General features: G+C 42.4%; 1 protein-coding gene across 1 annotated transcript; it reads right to left on the bottom strand.

Annotated features, from left to right (window-relative positions):
* Positions 1–7,066: 7,066 nt before the first annotated feature.
* Positions 7,067–20,613, bottom strand: fkbp7 (FKBP prolyl isomerase 7). The gene is made up of 4 exons (XM_070875785.1): positions 20,370–20,613; positions 13,892–14,043; positions 10,425–10,552; positions 7,067–7,637 (listed from the first exon to the last, which is right to left on the bottom strand). Exons 1-4 carry the CDS (start codon positions 20,570–20,572, stop codon positions 7,476–7,478), a joined length of 645 nt encoding a protein of 214 aa, XP_070731886.1. The 5' UTR covers positions 20,573–20,613; the 3' UTR covers positions 7,067–7,475.
* Between the last annotated feature and the right edge of the window lie 24 nt (positions 20,614–20,637).

Here is a 20,637-nt window from a genome sequence, read left to right as displayed (position 1 = left end):
TCTGGAAATCCAAATACACCACATCCACTGGTTCCCCCTTATCCACCCTGCTCGTTACATCCTCAAAGAACTCCAGCAAATTTGTCAAAACATGATTTCCCTTTCATAAAACCATGCTGACTCTGCTTGATTGAATCATGTTTTTCCAAATGTCCCGCTACTGCTTCCTTAATAATGGAAACCAGCATTTTCCAAATGACAAATGATAGGCTAACTGGTCTATAGTTTCCTGCTTTTTGTCTGCCTCCTTTTTTAAACAGGGGCGTTATATTTGCGGTTTTCCAATCCGCTGGGACTGCCCCTGAATCCAGGGAATTTTGGTAGATTACATCCAATGCATCTACAATCTCTGCTGCCACTTCTCTTAAGACCCTAGGATGTAAGCCATCAGGTCCAGAAAGACTTGCATTTACAGAGCGCATTTCACGACCTCAGGACAATCCAAAGTGCTTTACAACTAATGAAGTACTTTTAAAGTGTAGTCACTGTTGTAATGAAGGTTATACGGTCCTTCCAACCCAGCTGGCTATGTCCCAATCCGAACACCTGCTCGTAAAGTGACTGCAACGCCAACACCACTTGGAGGCCTAACTGGTTTCCACATGCAGGCTGAAGAATGCTCTGCAAAGAACATGAACGACCAGCCCTCTGGTAACCTTCCATTCCTGAAACCCGATGACATCCAGTACTTTGACAAATTGTTAGTAAGTGTGGTTGAGAATTTTGTATTTGCCTGATTTCCCACCTGTAAAATTGGGTATATACATGGAAGGTAAATAGGAATGTGGATTAAAAATGTTTTCCGGTAAGGAAGAGTTTATAGCTTGTAAGTTACATTGATAGCAAACAGGCCCTGGAACATTGTAGGCCACCCCGACCTGCGAGAGAACACCACCGCAGGTTGGGAATATAAAGAGCTGGAGGATCCCACTGAAGCTTCCAGCGCGAACTGACACAAGTGTGCGACGGCTTAGAGTTGTGTGACTGGGTGACGTCATCAGGACCCAGGTCGCCATTTGGAGCATGGGCAGGAGCATCGGTGAGGCCCTGGTAAAGCAGAGGCGCGGGAAGGTCGTGGAGGACTTGCGACGAGTGATTAGGGCGAAGGAGTGATGAAGAATCATGGCTGAGATTTGGTGGGTGATCGTGACGGAGGTTCGGCGAATGTTTGGTGCGGAGGGAGATCGTGGCGAAGGTGCGGTGAGTGTTTTTGTGGCGGAGGAACGGTGAGGGATCATGGCGGAGGTGTGGCGACTGTTTGTGGTGGAGGAGCGGCGAATGTTTGTGGCGGAGCAGCAGCAAGAGATCGTGGCGGAGGTGCGGTTAATGAGAGTTCGGGGCCCAGAAGAGCCAAGGGCCCAGGGGCAGCTTGGGCCATCCCACACTGCGATATGTGTGCGCACTAGGTCCGTGCAGTACAGCAGGTCTCCAGTTGTCCTGGTTAACCCTTGCCATTGGATAAAGGCCTAGCTCTGTCAAGCCTGTGTGATGGCTGATGTGCAACGGTCACCACACATTAAAAAAATCCATACCCAAGCATCTTCCACCCCCTCAATTGGAGTTCAGAACTGGAACATCACGTCCTTCATTGAAACATCTGTGAACTCATGTGGAAGCAAGTCATCACCATTCGAGGGACCGCCTATGATGATGATGATGGGAAACGCGACAGCCAATTTGCACACTGCAGGATCTCAGAAACAGCAATGTGATAATGACTAGATAATCTGTTTTTAGTGATGTTGATTCAGGGATATTGGCCAGACACCAGGGAATGGGATATTTTACATCCATCTGAAATAATAGATTGGGCCTCGGTTTAACGTCTCATCTGAAAGATGGCACCTCTAACAGTGCAGCAGTTCCTCACCACTGCACTGGAGTGTCAACCTAGATTTTTGTGCTCAAGTCTCTGGAGTGGGAATTAAGCCCACGACCTTCTGACTCAGAGGCGAGAGTGCTACCAACTGAACCATCTGAGTCAGAGATGGACCATGTGAAGGCGAGGGAAGGTGGAAATTGGAAGCAAAGTTGATGAAATTTTCTAGCTCAGGACGAGAGCAGGAAACCGCACCAATACAGTCATCAATGTACCGCAAAAAGAGATGAGGGAGTGGATCTGAGTAGGAATGGAACAAAGAATGTTCCACATATTCCAAGAAAAGGCAAGCATAGCTCGGACCCATACGGGTTCCTATAGCAATACATTTTATTTGGGGGAAGCGAGTGGAGTCAAAGGAGAAATTGTTCAATGTGAGAACAAGTTCAGCCAGCTGGTGGTGGATGGGGATTGGTTGAGCCTCTGTTCAGGAAGAAGTGATGGGCCCTCAGGCAATGTTCCTTCTAATTTTCTTTTGGGGGTGGAGGGGGGGTCGGAGGCCCCTTCAACGGGCTGCACAGCCCATTCAAGTTTCTGCGCACGTGCATTTTTCCATTTCAAAGCCAGTGAGCTGGTTGCGTGGGACCCGTGCTCATCTTCAAATCCCTTCCGAGTACACGGCACCGTATCTCTGGAATATAGAATGATACAGTACAGGAGGCCATTAGGCCCATCGCGCCTCTTTTGAAAGAGCTATCCAATCAGTCCCACTCCCCTGCTCTCTCACCATAACCCTCTAAGCCTCACAAAAACATTCCCAAAACATTGCCCACGCCACAACACAAATCGCAGAAAAAATTAAAAGAAAAAACAATCACATTTACCTTAGGAGTCCATTAATCACCTCTTTACCAACAGGATTTTTGGACTGCCCTGATTTTCCAGGCGGTCATTGCAAGGCGCGCTTCTGGGCGAATGGGTTGGGCAGCTCAAACGAGGAGCGTTGCAAACCAGTGCAGCTCTTCCGGGCGATACTGCAAAATCGGACCCAAGGATCGCTGGAGGCTGACCACCTGCCCAGAAGACCTCACCGCTGCCATTGCCGCCACTCCGGGGCAAAAGATGGAGAGGGGCCAAAAATGCAGTTCCTGGAGTTTGTCAACAGTCAGCATCCACCGAGCCTTAAATTTAAGTAATAGTAGACATGGCCGATGATGGTTTAATGTTAAATATTATCAACAATAGGGAGGGGGAGGAGAAAAGAAATCACTGCTGCCGAACTGAGCTGAGAAAGTTAACATTTATGCACTGCCGAACTGAGTCGAAAAGAAAATTAAAATTTGAGTTGGCGTTTCTATTGGCTTATGTTGAATAGGTGTTTCTCCTGTTGAACTGGTGTTTCTATTGTATTTATGAAAGTTATGAAAATTAACATTTATGCAGAGAATGCTTCTGCGCAGTTTCCGGTTCGTTGGCAGCAGTCATTCGGTTATCCAATTTCCTTTTGAAAGTTACTATTGAATCTGCTTCCAGCACCCTTTCAGGCAATACATTCAAAATCACAAATGGCTGCTTAAAAATATCCTTATGTATCACCTCTCTTTCTTTTTCCTATCACCTTAAATTATCCTCTAGTTACTGACCCTTCTGCCACTGGAAACAGTTGCTCCTTATTTTGTAGAATTTTATTCCATCCTGCATCTTTCAATCCTTCAACTGTGAGCTTTTATGTATCCACCAGCCCTCATCCCACCATTGGTTGCAAAGCCTTTGGTTGCCTTGGCCCTACTCTCTGGAGCTTCTTTCCTAAACTCTTTCACCTCCTCTCTCTTCAACTTTAAATCACTTCTCAAAACTCACCTTTCCAACCAAGCTTGAGGTCATCCCTCCTAATCTGTTTCTTCACAACTTGACATATATGCCCCGTATATGCCTATTTATCTCCCCCTCCTCTGTAAAATACCGTGGGGCATGCTTTACGTTAATGGTGTTATATAACTGAAGAAAGGCTTTAGATCATTTGAGATACAGCATTGCAAAAGATCACATCTAGCCTTTATTCACATTTTAAGTAATTCATTTGTGCATCCTTTTGACCATATTTTTCCTGTTTGCCCTATACATTCTTCACTCTGACTCACTTCACAAACTTAGGAACTTAATCAACCATGACATGTTCTACAGAAACTATGTCCTAAGCACATCCATTAAAATTGGCATCATGACATAAGGCTGTACGATGATGCATGTGACCTGCTCTGATTTGATAAAGCACTTGGCACTGCAACATCAAATTAGCTCATTTTTTCTCCCAGCTTTGAAAAGTTGTCTGCTTACAGCATTGGCATTTATCTTGCTTCTAGAGGCACATCCTGCAGATTCTAGTATTTTTAAGGAAGGATATAGTTTTCGTGAGTTTTACTAATTTCCAGTGCTTTTTAAATCATGTTCCCTGTCAGCTCTGGGCTCCTTATATATCACACTGAATCTGCTATAATCTCAAGCAAGCCCAGTAATCTTTGACAAATGCAAAATCTTTTTAATCAAATACACGACTGTTTTGCTCATGTCACTAGCAAGTTTTTCAATCAAAGGTACTCCAGAGAACAAAATACGTCGTCCAGAAAAATCAGCACAAAAAAATTGGGCGAAAATTCCTGCCTTGCCGGGTGCGTACGGAATTAAGTACGGACCCGGCGAGGCCCCGCAAAAGCCGGTTTTCGGCGTGCAATGCGCACGCGTCGAAAACCCGCTTTTCCGAACTGTCAAGTTTTAGCTCGACAGATCGCACGCATCCCCGCAGCCAGGACATTCGCGTGGGCGTGATTGGGCTATTTGCCCAGCGAACGACCTTAAAACTCTTGCACCTGGTAAAAGCAGGCGCATAGCCTACTTTTACCAGTGTAAGAGTTTTAAAACAAAAAAATAAAAATTTAAAAGTTTTATGTTAAAAAACCTGTCCACTAAGGTAAGTTAATTTTAAACCCTATTAAAACTCCAAGCAAAAATACCCCAATTTTTTTTCCTAAAACATCTAATGAACTTTAATTTCAATTAATTTTAATTATGCGAGGTGTGGTTTTTATTTTTTATGTTGCATTTAGCGTTTGTTTTTTTTCTCAATAGCAGTAAGAACTCGTAGATACAGAGTTCTCAGTGCTATTGAGAATACTGTACCTAATTGGTTCATCTCCATCCGAACCTCGAGAACAGGCGCACGCTTGGAAGATCGGGAAAAGAAGGCCTCCCCACTGGATTCGCAGGTGCCTCTTCTTGGGTCGGAGGAGTTTGTCCGAAGGAGGCCTCCGACCGGAATTTCAGGCCCATAAAGTTTTACTCTCTGTTTTAAATAAAGCCTTACCTAGTTGATAGGTAGTTTCCCCTTAGAAATGAAATTTGGTACCTCTGCTCAGCATCTTGGACCCTGCCTTATGAAAAGTTGCATTTCAGTGTTGTGACAGGGAAACTTTTTTTTCCCCGGATGTCTTTATCCATTGACCTACATTTGACAGGAGATAGATGAGCCTGCCAGAAAGTTGGTTTTAAGGAGTTTTTTCCTGTCACCACAGGCTAGGATTGGTGCCTCTGGATTGTCTCTATCCTAGCTTCTTTTACAAGCAGTGGTCCTTGATCAATCCAAGATCCAACACCTTTTAAATGCACAGAACACAAAGCAAGATCACACAATGCATCTTTTAGCTCAACTCCCAGTCTCTCTCAACCCTTACTTCTCCTGAACGTCCCCTTTTCTAGTCAGCTGGCCAGGGAGTCGCCTCCTACTCCAGGTGCAATTATCTTTAAAGGCGCTATACCCTTACTCAAGAATCCGATCTCTTATCACCTTGCGCCTGATTTAATCAATAGACACTCCTTTCTCCAACGTGGTGTACTGTTGTTCCCTAAACAACAACTTCCTTCTCAAGTAGAGCACGGGATGTTCCTCTCCCTCAACTATTAGGGAGGGAAGAGTACAGCTTCCAAACCCACCTTGGAGGCATCAGTTTGTAAAACAAGTTTTTAAGGTCTGGGACCATGAGCACAGACAGCGCTTGGCTCAAGTCCCTGAAAGCAGTCTCCATCCTACCGGTTTGGTGCCTTAGCTTTAGTCAGGTCAGTGAGAGTGGCAATTTGGGCTTGGAAAGCAATGTCCAAAATCAACAATACCCAAAAAGGCCCCGATTTGCTTCTTACTCCCCGGTCAGGGCCAGGCTTTTATAGCTTCTACTGTGTTTACCTGGGGTTTCATCATCCTGCGCCATATGGTAAAGTACTTGGTCTATAACAATCCAATGTGGCATTTCTCTGGGTTTGCCACAAGCCCAAATATCCTCAGACTGTTAAATACAGTCTCTACCTTAGGCAGACGTGATTTCCAGTCTGTATGATAGATGACAACAAATAGAGCCCCTCGCGAACCTGGAGTTAAAGGGATCTGCTAGCATCCTTTGGTGAGATAATTGGCTTTCCCCAACTTCACAATCAATTATCCACCCTGGGCTTAGGGCAAGCATCAAATTTGGATACTTCCATTCAGTTTCCAAAAGTCATTAGAGAACCACCAGTTCCCATCAGGTTTCAGAACTTAAACAATGGGGTTGGCTCCATTCACTGATTTTTCAATTTCACCCAGTTTCATCATCTTGATCTTTCTAACCTCTTTCCCCCTCCCCCCCACTGGCCTCTGCAAGATCTTACTCCGAGTGGCGTTACTATGTCACGGCAGATCGCCTGCCCAGGTCGAGATGTGAATACATACCGGTGCTGACTTACTATGGCCAGAGTCTGCCTATACTGATTCTCCATCAGGTCACTTGAAAGGTGAACTATTTTTTGTATCTTGGTGTCAGTGCCCTTTAGACATTCCTCCATGACTTCCTCTCAACTTCCCCTTCTTTGCTCACCTGGCTAGGTAAAGTCTCTCCCCCACTCCAGGTGCAATTATCTTTAAAGGGGAAAGTTATTAACATGACCATACCCTTACTCAGGGATCAGAGCCCTCATCAGCCTGTAGCTGAGGTACCACCCCTCAATCACCCTGCTACACTCTTTACACCTTGTTCGCTTCAACAGGCAAACCTGAATGCAGTGTTTTTGTTACAAGCTTCAGAACTGATCATGTTTGACAGAGAACAGAGAGCATCTGTCTTTTTAATGATGTTGACAGAGAAAGTGCTCTCTTGAAGTTACTCTGATTCATGGTGCCCCTGAAAAAAAAGCATTAGCTGAACAATACTTTTATTTTCGCAACCAAAGTTTCTTTTGCGCTGTTTTATACACTAGTTTGCATTTTAAGAGCAATAATTAGTTATACAATGGCAGTAGTTTTAATAAGTAATTAATCAATTGTCAATACCCAACAGTGAGGCATAAGAGATTACAGCTGATCCTTTAAAAACATTTATTTGAGTGGTCATAATAAAATGCAATATTGCTTAAATCTAAAACACTGGAGTGATTCAGTTCCACGGTCTCTGTAAATATCAACCATAACATTAGGCTTAAAAATAACTTCTAAGCATCAAAAGGTTAACATTTTAAAGAATATTTTCCGTTCTGCAGTAACACAGGAAATGCATTCTAAAAAATACTGAGTTGTATTACAAAAAACACTGCATTTCAGTTAGGTAGAAATGAAATTATTTTAGAGCACAAATCTCTACAGCTCATCATGCTGAAAAATATTGTACTCTCTGGCAGAAATGTAGCCATCTCCATCACGATCGTTTTTTTGGAATATATCTGTGAGGACACGCTCTTTGTAGAAAGGATCTTGGTTCCTAGTATCTCTCTTAAACTCTCCATTCAAATAAATCTGTAACTAAATTCAATAAAAAAAGAACGTAGTTCAAAGCTCGATAGAGGTAAGGCAATTAATAGGTCCTGTTTTTTTGCAAGACAGACATATAACCTCAGAAGTAAATAAATAAGTTTTTCCAGCAAGTTTATTCAACTTGATCGAGTTCTTTGATGAAGTAACAGAGAGGGTTGATGAGGGTAGTGTGTTTGATGTGTATATGGACTTTCAAAAGGTATTTGACAAAGTATCACGTAATAAACTGAGTAGCAAAATTAAATCCCATGAGATTAAACTGGCTAAGAGACAGAAAGCAGAGAGTAGTGGTGAACGGTTGTTTTTCCAGACTGGAGGAATTGTGCAGTGGTGTTTGAGGGGTCAGAGTAGGACCACTGCTCTTTTTTTAATATATTTTAATGACCTGGAATTGGGTATATATAGGGCATAATTTCAATGTTTGCAGCAGACACAAAACTCAAATAAAAATAATGAGGAGGATAGTAACAGACTTCAGGATAACAGAATGGGTAAAATGGGCAGACACATAGCAGATGAAATTTAACAGAAGTGTGAAGTGATGGTAGGAAGAATGAGAAGCGTCAATATGAACTAAATAGTACACATTCAAAGGGGGTGCAAAAAGAGAGACCTGTGGAGGTGTATGTAAACAAATCTTTGAAGGTGGTGGGACAAGTTAAGACTTAAAAAAAAATGCACACACGATCCTTGGCTTTATAAATAGAAGACGATGACAGTACAAAAACAAGGAAGTTATGCTGAACCTTTATAAAACATTAGTTAGGCCTCAGTTAGAGTATGGTGCTCAATTCTGGGTGCCATAAGTTAGGAAGGATGTCAAGGCCTTGGAGAGGCTGCAGAAAAGATTTAATAGACTGTTACCAGGGATGAAGAACTTCAGTTATGTGGAGCTAGGGTTGCTCTCTTTAGAGCAGAAAAGGTTAAGAGGAGATTTGATAGAAGTGTTCAAAATCATGAATGGTTTTGCTAGAGTAAAGAAGAAGAAACGGTTTCCAGTAGCAGAAGGATCAGTAATCACAGGACACAGATTTAAGGTAATTGGTAAAGGTAGCAGAGAAAACTTTTTTTGGTCTGGAATGCACTGCCTGAAAAGGATGGTGGAAGCAGATTCAACAGCAACATTCAAAAAGAGAATTGGATAAATATTAGACGGGAAGAAAATACCATCGTCATCATAGGCAGTTCCTCGGAATCGAGAAAGACTTGCTTCCACTCTCAAAATTAGTTCTTTAGGTGACTGAATAGTCCAATACGAGAACCACAGTCCCAGGCACAGGTGGGACAGATAGTCGTTGAGGGAAAGGTTGGGTGGGACTGGTTTGCCGCACGCTCTTTCCACTGCCTGCACTCGATTTCTGCATTCTCTCAGCAACCCTAGCTTCTTTAGTCTCGAGGTGCTCAGTGCCCCCCCCGGATGCACTTCCTTCACTTAGGGCGGTCTTTGGCCAGGGACTCCCAGGTGTCAGTGGGGATGTCACACTTTATCAGGGAGGCTTTGAGGGTGTCCTTCTAACATTTCCTCTGCCCATTTGCCTTGTTGGCCATTTGGAGTTCCAAGTAGAGCGCTTGCTTTGGGAGTCTCATGTCTGGCATGCGAACAATGTGGCCTGCCCAGCAGAGCTGATCAAGCATGGTCAGTGTTTAAATGCTGGGGATGTTGGTCTGGTCGAAGACGCTAACATTGGTGCGTCTGTCCTCCCAGGGGATTTGCAGGGACATCGTTGGTGGTATTTCTCCAGCGACTTGAGGTGCTTACTATACATGGTCCATGTCTCAGCCATACAGGAGGGCAGGTATTACTACAGCCCTGCAGACCATGAGTGTGGTGGCAGAATCGAGGGCCTGGTCTTCAAACATTCTTTTCCTCAGGCGGCTGAAGGCTGCACTGGAGGCGGTGTTGAATCTGGTCGTCAATGTCTGCTCTTGTTGACAAGAGGCTCCCGAGGTATGGGAAATGGTTCACGCTGTCCAGGACCGCGCCGTGGATCTTGATGACTGGGGTACAGGTTGGTGGAGGACCTTTGTCTTATGGATGTTTAGTGTAAGGGCCATGCTTTCGTACTCCTCAGGTGAATATGCTGACTATACGGCAAGGGCAGCAGAAGCAGTGCCGCAAAAAAGTCAAAGCCGGAGCACTCAAAGACCCAGCTAAGAGTGCCTTGATGACCCCGAGATGCAGAATGCCCACAGAGCTTGGTCTGCCCTCGAGGCCTCCATAACCAGTTCCTGCGAAGAGACGCTCAGTCATTCAGCCAGGAAACACCAGGACTGGTTTGATGAGAATGACCAGGAGATCCAAGAGCTAATAGATCACAAGTGCAGGGCATTTCTGAGCCTTAAACAACAACAACCACCACCCAACTCGGGAGCAGCAAGGCAGCATTACAGATGGGAAGAAAATGTAGAGCTATGGGAAAAGAGTGGGATAAGATAGCTCCACCAATGAGCCAACACAGGCACGATAGGCCAAATGGCCTCTTTCTGTGCTGTATCATTCTATGATGCTAACATAGGAACCTTTAGACGCTACTTTTCAGACCATTTATTCTCTATTACATAATATTATGCATATATTGTAAAACTTTAGTTGAATTGTGTTCATCAGGAGGAGAATGCCAGTGCATTCAGTAGCAGCACAAAGATAGACTGCCACATTAAAAAAAAATACATTGCCCACTTTTGTACAAAGTCTCACCACTTTTCCTTAGAATAAACTTTGAATCATTTTAAGTTAGTCATAACCAACTCTTTACAGAATTTACATGTGAATACCTCATCACGGGAAATCTTTCGATCACTGTCCAAATCAATAGAATGGAAAGATTCCATGCTTCGAGGTCCTCGTCTTACTGAATAGAGTTCAGCTTCGAAAATCAGGGTTGAATTGGGGGGAATGTTACCTGCATAGAAAACCAAAAATTAAATTTCATGTTTTAAGTTTGATTTACACTGGACCTTGCTCCCCGCCACCACCACACCTATTAAGATTTCTATTGCTTCTTCCTTTATCCACATGGGCAGGACAGTTTATGCCTTTCATTTCTCAAGGAGAGTCAATGCTATGCTCTAAATCACTGACAAGAGCCACCTGCCTGGTGCTACAAGGATTTCCTCCTCTGCGATGTTGTTCCATATAGCAACTCAGACAACAAGCAATATTGACTTACTAAGGAAATCATATGCTATTTAGGAATGACATTTGAATTTGGAGGGGCCAGTGCTCAACTGTGACCAATTCTGGACTGCCATTCCTGTTCGGAATCTTGATTGAGGTACTAGTTGAAGTTTTAGCTATGCCCTTTAGTGTACTGAGACTGAAAAGCCAGGTCCTGACCCTGCAGTAACTGTTCTTTCTGATCCCTCACCAGAGCCGTGTCCAATAACTTCAGTCAGTCAATCCTCCTTTCCATCCTAATGATGCCCTAATGGTGCAGAGAATGCTTACCAATTTTGGCTTACTTTCCTACAAGTCTAAAGGTATTTGTAAAGAATCTCCCTCTATTTATCTCTACCATTATGACAGACATCAAAATGCCATTGCCTGCCTGATGCACATCCCTAATATTCCATCAGGACGGTGTCAGAAGGGCTATAATGTAATACTTGGCGTTATGTTGGAGATTCTAGAGGGCCTTGTAAAGAATGGAAGTCCTGCACGCCCCTTACAAGGCCAATAGAATAGGACACACGGCCAGGGTCTCCCTGTAATATCCTTCACGGCTGGTGTGCGCAATAAAAGCTGGTGTAGTGATCACTTCCATGGGGCGACGTGATGCCCACTTAGGTGTGGGTTGTGCCGAGTCACTGAAGGGAAAGTTTAACTCTTTCTCCCCCTTTTATTAATTGTCCCCCTTACATTTAGGACCGAGATGAGGAGAAACTTCTTCAATCAGAATTGCGAACCTGTGGCATTCTCTACCACAGAAAGTTGTTGAGGCCAGTTCGTTAGATATATTCAAAAGGGAGTTAGATGTGGCCCTTGCGGCTAAAGGGATCAAGGGATATGGAGAGAAAGCAGGAATGGGGTACTGAAGTTGCATGATCAGCCATGATCATATTGAATGGTGGTGCTGCCTTGAAGGGCCAAATGGCCTACTCCTGCACCTATTTTCTATGATTCTATAACCTATTTTAATCTCTGTGCACCAATTTTTGGAAACTTGCTCGTGCTTACTCTAGATACATCCTTTTAACTACTGCATTATTATGCCAACATTGGTCATTTCTAGTTATGGAAAGCATCAATGTTCAAATTATCCATCATGATTTTTTTTTTGTTCAGTATTTTGGCAATGCAAATTACTGCCCTTCCCTAGTTGTTGAACTGCACAATCCTTGTGGTGATTCTTAATTTATCACTTGGTCAATAAAAGTCTATTATTATTAGCAAAGTAAATAATCCCATGACCCATTGTGTACATACCGTGTAGAAATAAATACATGCATTCTACTCTACCACCACCAGAGGCTCATCTTTCTCAGCATGCATGAATGCTCATAGATATCACTGGATTATGTGGATGGATAAGCGTCTCCTCAGGAACTGTACAAAATTTTAAACAGTCAAAAGTGAGGCATCACCAATTAGTTAAGGCAATACAGAAGTGTAAATAAGTACAGGTATTATATGCAAAAAGGTTGTAAACACTATTAGAACTGATTATGCATCAAACCCATGTCAAAACATTCCTTTATTAATACAAGCACAAAGGTTGTAACATAGGTGATGAAGCATTATTGCAGTGCATAAAAATAGAATGTTATTAAATTCAGATTGTTTTAAAGAAGTTTGAAATAACGTTCATGCTTTTGGCCAAAGTATTCCAGACTGTGTTAATTAACGTGCATTAAACCACTGTTGCTTTACAGATGATATTCATCACAATATGTACAGACTGTGCATTACACATTCCTTGTTGATCTACAAGCTTAAATGGGAAGAATGGATTTGTATTAAATTAGGAAGGCTATGATATCAGTAGCAGAAATAATATTAAAAATCTAAGTAGGGCAGCCCATCTGTTAAATTGCTTTTAGATTTCGACCAGTATCCACTGTAAGCCCACTGACTCCAACAGCTACCTGGACTACACTTCCTCCCACCCCACATCCTGTAAGGACTCCATTCCATTCTCCCAGTTTCTCCGTTGCATCTGCTCTGATGATGCCACCTTTCACACTAGTGCCTCTGACATGTCTTCCTTTTTCCTCAAGAGGATTCCCGTCTGCCGTAGTTAACATGGCCCTCGACCGTGTCTGTTCTATTTCCCGTACCTCTGCTCTCACCCCTTTCCCTCCCTCTCAAAACCATGACAGGGTTCCCCTCATCTTCACCTTTCACCCCACCAGCCTCCATGTTAAACGAATCATCCTCCGCCATTTCCGCCTCCTCTAGTGTGATCCTACCACCAATCACATCTTCTCCTCCTCTCAGCATTCCGAAGGGACACCTTGGTCCATTCCGCAGTCACCCCAGCCCCTCCTCCCTTTCTCATGTCACCTTTCCATGCAAGCGCAGGAGATGCAACATCTGCCCTTTTACCTCCTCCCTTCCCACTATTCAGGGCCCCAAATACTCCTTCCAGGTGAAAGTGATTTACTTGTACTTTTCAATTCAGTATACTGTATTCGCTGCTCACGATGTGGTCTCCTCTACATTGGGGAGACCAAGCGTAGATTGGGTGACCGCTTTGCAAAGCAACTCCATTCAGTCCACAAGTGTAACCCTGAGCTTCCAGTCACCTGTCACTTTAATTCACCACTCTCACCTCGGTCTCCTACACTGTTCCAACAAAGCTCAACGCAAGCTTGAGGAACAGCACCTCATCTTTCGTTTAGGCATTTTACAGCCTTCTGGACTCAACATCGAGTTCAACAATTTCAGAGCATAACCGCTACCAATCTTTGGCTCCCTTCCTCGGAGCCTCTTTTTTTTTTCTCCTCGTCTCTAAATGACAGTTGGTCATAATCCCACCATATCTCGACTAACTTCTGACATTACCATTTGAATTTGGGCCATCATCCCTTTTGTCTTCCAACCTTTCTTCCCCTCTCCCTTTCAGTGCTTAGAATCAGTTCTTTTCAAACACTCCAATTCTGACAAAGGGTCATCCACCCGAAAAGTTAACTCTGCTTCCTCTCCACAAATGCTGCTTGACCTGCTGAGATTTCCAGCATTTTATGTTTTTATTCCAGATTCCAGCATCTGCAGTATTTTGCTTTTGTATTTCTGTTATTACCTTTGCCAACTGCTCCATATCCCAGTGAAGGTGGTATAATTAATTTTCTTTTTTCTCCTTCACACATGCCAACCATACCAATGTCTAATCCTTTTATTACTTGTCCGATACCAAGTATAAACCACTTGGGATGGCCTTCATTTTCTGTGCGACTGCAGGAAAATAAATATGAAATGTTTTTTCAATTAGGTATGGTTTATAAATATTTCAATAAATCAGAATAGCAAAACGACAAATTTGATGAAAACTGTTTTACAGAGAAGCAGGAACACATTATCAAAATATAAAATAAAAAACAAGTTTTCCTGCACAGAATCCAAGTGTGACATCCTTCGGACACAAAACAAGCTGAAAATGTATTCAGGCCATTTCTTCATTTTAATTTGTTGCTATACTAAAATACATTTTCGAAGTTAATACCAGTTGGAGCTGCTGCTTCGTCCTTGCGATCCTCCCTACATAAACTAAAGTTACATGCTCAATTTTACAAGCCAACCCTCAAACTTAATAGTATTGCCATTATTTAAAATGAAGTAGAAATGTAATCATTATTTCTACTGGTATTGCTTCTAGTAACTGTGCACTAAGTTGAGAGTGTATCTGTTCCCAGAGCTCTGCCTGTTGATGTGAAGAGAAACAACATCGACATTAAGAGCAGCAAAACTTTATCTGAATACAAGCATCACTACAAGAAATTCAGAAATTGTACTCAGTTCCTACACAAGCTACAAATAACTTGCAAATATATCTGGTTATATTACTTCTTGCTGCTAATAATGCCACAAAAAAAAAAAAAATCTAGTTTCTCCATTATTAACAATATCAAATGTTGTTCTTCATACCAGCACTTGATCTGCATGAAGAAAGCCTCAAGATAACTGAACAACTCATGGTCGATTAGGTGATAATACAAAATGGAAATTAATTTTGATTCCTGTGAGTAAATGATGAATGTTTGCATAACTCACATCAGAGATTGGCGTAGTCTCATCTATGATCATGTCCACCAATAGAATCTGGGCTTTCATTGGCTAAAAAAATCAGCCATTAGACAGTTTTCAAAAGAGCTGCATAAAAGTGGTCAGAGCAGAGAAGCAAAAGAAAGGTACATCAAATATATTATACTGTAGAGCCAAACAGGTAGAAGAGTAAAGTTAAAATAAGCCAGAATAGAAGGGCGAAAGCAATGACATTGATTACAGATTAAAGTGTTCACATTTATCTTCATTTTATTTACTTTGGCTGCTAACCAATTAATGTTCAATATTACAATAAAGCTATTCCTGATGTTTATCTTTATTACTGTAAACAGATATGAACTTTTATTATGGTCAGTATCAAAGTGCCAGCGGAAAGAAATTCAGCCTCGGGAGGCATAACTTCCCTTAACCTAAAAGTAGATTTTGGGCTACAGAAATTGCTACCATAGCTAAAATTTGAATTACACAAATAGCCCATGGATAACTGCAGGATCACTGGAATTGACTGCACTTGAGCAGTTTAATTTTGTTTTCCAAAAGGATAGTTTACAGAAATAGAATTAAATTTCCCAAGAGACAAAAACGCATTTATAGTAATTTTTGGTTTTGTGACTTGTTTTCATGTACTCGTCTCATGTAGGCTGCTTGCCATTACAAACCGTTCAACTAAAAACAGCATGGTTGAGTGGACAGACATTTACATCGCCGAATTAATTGTGATGGAATAACGATTCCACATGCTACTCCATCCAAGCAAGTTTATGACGGGCAACATTTCAGACCTCAGGATTTTGTGTTTGTGAGTTATTCACCCAATAGTTCGAGATACTAATTGTTCAAATTTAGCATCAAATATTTAGCACAATTGTAATATGCAAGGGATTTTTTATTAAAAAATGTTTTAAAAAGAGCTCAGAACAATTGATTTTGTTTAAAAAAAAAAGTTAAGCATACTCATCTTTCCTAGAGAGAAATCTGGCATACTGGGGACCAAAGCATTGTTGAATTTGGAAGCTTGAAAACAAATGGGGAAAATGTCAGGGCCCAATGATTAATTCTAAGCATGATTATAGTTTTAGGTTTGAAAAGTTAGAATCAAAAACAATAAAGTCCACTATATTCAGAAGCAAGATACGCCCAAGAAAATCTGGCACAGTTTAATTAGAAGAGAGTTTTAGCTATATCTATCTTTGAGCCAAAATCACATGTACTGGGAAAGCAAAGAGGTACATGCAACACAAATATAAAGTTATGAATCAGCAGTTAACTCAAAAAGGCAGGGAGGGGAAGCCTAGAGTAGACGTAGTAAATTGACAGATAACACAGCTGATTTTATCAAACAAATTAGATTTTGTATACAATGCTGAAAATGCATTCCAGATACATTATATAGCAAGAGAGAAGACAGGTTAGCAACACAAGTGTCAAGTTGACGTGATGTGGGAAATCATTTATTTGGAGCACTTTTAAGCAAAACAAATTTTGGACTTGAATTAAAAATTGAATATGTACATGAACACCGTATCAATTAAGGATGAGCAACCATTGATGGAGTAACCATTTATTTATTTTTTGGTTGGAACTAGCAGCAAAAAAGGGAAATGGTAAAGTAATCATTCAGAGCACTTTCTGGCAAAAAAAAATGAACTTAAAATTAAAAATCAATGCAAATCAGGCATATGATAATGTTATCAATTACCTTGAAGCAGGAGTGAGAAAATATGCCAAGGGAGCCTCCGGGTTTTAGTGAAGGGAGATAGCAAAGTCAAAGATTGGTGGCAGTGCCACCTAGTGTAGAAAGACTAAAGAAAGTACAATGCTAAAACCAGACATTCGTGTTTCCCATTAAAAGCAATAGAAGCAGGCATTCCTAATTATTTCAAGGTGTGTTAAAATGTTGACATAGTAAGGAAGAAAGTGCAAGAGGAAGTCCAGGTAGTCGCGTCGATTTTTAAAAAAATTTGTTCCTGCGACTTGAGCGTCGCTGACGAGGCCAAAATTTATTACCCACCCCTAATTGTCCGAGAAGATGGTGGCAAGCTGCCTTCATGAATTGCTGCAGTCCGTGTGGTGAAGGTACTCCCACAGTGCTGTTAGGGAGGGAGTTCCAGGATTTTGACCCAGCAACGATAAAGGAATGGCAATATATTTCCAAGTCAGAATGGCATGTAACTGGGGAGTGGGAGGGGGGGGGGGGGGGGGGAGACTTGCAAGTGATGGCGTTCCCATGCACGTGCTGCTTGTCTTTCTAGGTGGTAGAGGTCGTGGGTTTGGGAGGTGCTGTCAAAGAAGTCTTGGTGAGTTGCTGCAGTGCTATTTGTAGATGGTACATACTGCAGCCACGTTGTGCCAGTGGTGGAGGGAGTGAATGTTTAAAGTGGTGGATGGTTGTGTGTAGCTTCTGGCGTGTTGATGGAGTTGCACTCATCTAGGCAAGTGAAGAGTATTCCATCACATGTCGTGTAGACAGAGGAAAGGGTTTGGGGAATCAGGAGATGAGACACACACCACAGAATACCCAGCCTCTTACGGTGACCCCAGATTGTTGCTGGGGTGGGGGGGAAATCGGCAATGGTAATGCTGTTGAATGTCAAGGGGTGGTGGTTCGTCTCTTGTTTGTTGGAGATAGTCATTGCCTGGCATTTGCGTTGTGTAAATTTAATTTTTTGAAGAGGTAACAGAGAGAGTAGACAATGGTAATGCAGTAGATGTAATTTATCTAGATTTTCAAAAGGCCTTCGATAAGGTACCCCATAATACTGATGAACAAGGTCAGAGAATGCAGAGTCAGGGGAAAAGTAGCACAATGGATAGTTAATTTCAAAACAGAAAGCAGAGAGCAGGAGGTAAAAGGTAGCCATTCACAGTGGCAGAAGGTGGGTAGTGGTGTCCCAAAAGGATCAGTGCTGGGACCACTGTTGTTCACAACTTATATTAACGATTTAGACTTTGGAATCAAAAACACAATTGGGGGCGAGAGTCAATACTGAGGAGGACGGCAACAAATTACAGGAGGACATTAATAAACTTGCAGAATGGGCATCATAATTGGCAAATGAAGTTCACAGATAAATGTGAGGTATTACATTTTGGTAGGTCACTTATTACTTGGAGGGTGTGAGTCTAGGTGGGGTAGAGGAACAAAGGGATCTCGGAGTACAAATATGAAAATCGCTAAAAGTTGCGACATAGGTTAGCAAGGCCATAAAAAAGCAAACCAAGTACTGGGGTTTATTTCTAGAGGTATAGAATTGAAAAATAGGGAAGTAATGCTAAACCTGTATTGAATCTTGGCTAGACGACACTTAACTGTGTAGTTTGGTCACCATATTATAAAAAGGCTATAGAGGTACCGGAGAGAGTGCAGAGAAGATTTACAAGAATGATACCAGATATGAGAGTGTGTATACAGATCAGGAAAGCATGAACAGGCTGTGTTTCTTTTCTCTTGAAAAAAGGCTGGAGTGACCTAATAGAGGTCTTTAAAATTATGAAATGTATAGAGTGGATAAGAGAGAATGTTTCCACTTGTGGGGAAGAGCATAACTAGAGGCCATCAATAAAAGATAGTCACCAAGAAATCCAATAGGGAATTCAGAAGAATCTTTCTTTACCCAAAAGGAGTGGTGCGAATGTGGAACACGCTACAATGGAATAGTTGAAGCAAATAGTCTAGATGCATTTAAGGGGAGACTGGATAATCACGAGGGTTACGTGGATAGATTTAGATGAGGAAAGACAGGCGGAGCTCGAGTGGAGCATAAACGCTGGCATAGTTGGTTGGGCCAAATGGCCTGTTTCTGTGCTGTATATCCTACGTAATCCTATGAATGTTACTTGCTACTTATCAGGCCAAGCTGGATGAAGTGTTTCTAGCTACGCTAATGTTCCTAATTAAAAGCATATTTCCTTTGAAGAGAGTGATGTATCAATATTGATTTAACTTTGCATCCATGGTCAAGTAAAGGAAGTTTTGTGACTAGTTTCTTGGACCTGGTGGTATTTGTATGATGCACACCTTCCTTGGTTGAAATGGCTGATCATTAAACAACTATGTCAAAGCTCTGAAGTCTTCTAATTTGTTACCAACTGATTTTTAAATACTACGCTACTCTCATCGAATGTCCAGATACAAGACTTCTCAGGAGGGGTCACTGGAGAACACCACAAGAGCAAGAACTCCCGACTGCTATAATTTCTTCTTCCAGAAGCTAATTGTAGCACCCTTATTAAAGATCTAGCTAGGATCAGCAAGCTTCATGCAGACCAGGACTGAACCGAGTCAGTGCCAAACTGTACCGTGGACATATCCACTAACATGTCATAAATAAACATAACTGTTTAGGCAGACTCCTCAGTCTGTACAGCAGAAATAGTCCAACCAACGCTACTTGCCAAATTGTTGTACATTTTGGTATTTAACAATATAAAAATCTAAATATTATGCAAATATAAAGGCAGAATGTAAGACTATAAAATGGTCAGTCATCTATGCACCCTGGTCCAGTTACCTCATCATCATCATAGGCAGTCCCTCAAAAATCGAGGAAGACTTGCTTCCACTCCAAAAGTGAGTTCTTAGGTGATTGAACAGTCCAATATGGGAATTACAGTCGCTGTTACAGATGGGACAGTCGTTGAAGGAAAGGGTGGGTGGGACTGGTTTGCCGCACGCTGTTTTACTCAAAGGCAGCCTTCCGCTGCCTGTGCTGGTTTTCTGCATGCTCTCGGCAACGAGACTGGAGGTGCTTAGCGCCCTCCCAAATGCTTCTTCCTCCCCCCTCCCTCTAACTTAACACTTGTTTTTGACTCCCAATGCGCACTGGATTTTACTTACAATCTACAGTCCAGAAACACGTCATGGAGCCCAACTGCTCTATGCCACTCCTTATGCTCCATACGAGCTTCCTCTCATCCTGCCTCCATATCCATGTAATTCAAGCCTCCCCTTAAATTTGCCAATTCTGTCTGGTTCAACCACTGCATGTGGCAGCGAGTTTCACATTGTCATTACTCGGTGTCGATTAGTATGCAATAAAAATATGTATTTATAAAACCTTTGCCCAACACCTTGGGAAATGTTTGCAGGAGGGACACACGTCACGCTCCTCGAATGGAGTATCTGTGGTCCGTGCTCAGGAACTGGAGAGCTGTGGCACTGGAACCTGTCGGCCGAGCAACTTTGCCGGGAGTCAACTCCAGAAGGAAGGTTCAAAACTTTGCTAAAATTACGATTCAATCTAATTAGAGATCCTAGCTGGAAAGAGCCAGCGAATGTCGTGCGCGGCGAGGAGATTAATCGGTGCGGCCCAATAGAGTAAGTTCAACATTAGTTTGTTTTGGGAAGTACAGAATGTATACGGTATAATTTTCACCACAAATAGTTATCCAAACACGCCTGGCGTCATTGTCAAAGTTAATTATGGTCGCATTTGCGCAAAATGTTAAATGTAAAAAAAGAGAAACGTTTTGGTTGGAGCGCTGCAAACCAAGCTTACCTGCAATAAATCTGCGATCCATCCTTCGCCAGGAAACCATCATAGTGTGCATTCAGCGCATCTCCGCGCTTGCTCTTCTGATGGCAATTTTCTGGCCTGTACACAACTTCTATCTTCACTTCTTCTTCTGCCTTCGCGCAAACATGATTAAAGACGACAGTGCAAAGCAGCGAGCAGAACAGCCAGGCGCCGTGTCGCTCCATGTCGGCCGTAGCTGTGGGGGGGATCAGCTGCTGCCACGTTTCATTGTTACACGTCGCCCCGCAAT

The sequence above is a fragment of the Pristiophorus japonicus genome, chromosome 3 (assembly GCF_044704955.1).
Source record: "Pristiophorus japonicus isolate sPriJap1 chromosome 3, sPriJap1.hap1, whole genome shotgun sequence".
Taxonomy (NCBI): domain Eukaryota; kingdom Metazoa; phylum Chordata; class Chondrichthyes; family Pristiophoridae; genus Pristiophorus; species Pristiophorus japonicus.
The sequence above is the reverse complement of the archived record's forward strand: the minus strand, read 5'-3'. Positions and strand labels throughout refer to the sequence as shown.

Coding starts and splice junctions, on each gene's coding strand:
- fkbp7 (XM_070875785.1), bottom strand. CDS start 20,572: ATGGAGCGACACGGCGCCTGGCTGTTCTGCTCGCTGCTTTGCACTGTC. Junction 14,044..20,369: donor GGATCGCAGATTTATTGCAG/GTAAGCTTGGTT, acceptor ATTTTCCTGCAG/TCGCACAGAAAATGAAGGCC. Junction 7,638..10,424: donor GAAAGATTTCCCGTGATGAG/GTATTCACATGT, acceptor TATTGAATTTAG/TTACAGATTTATTTGAATGG.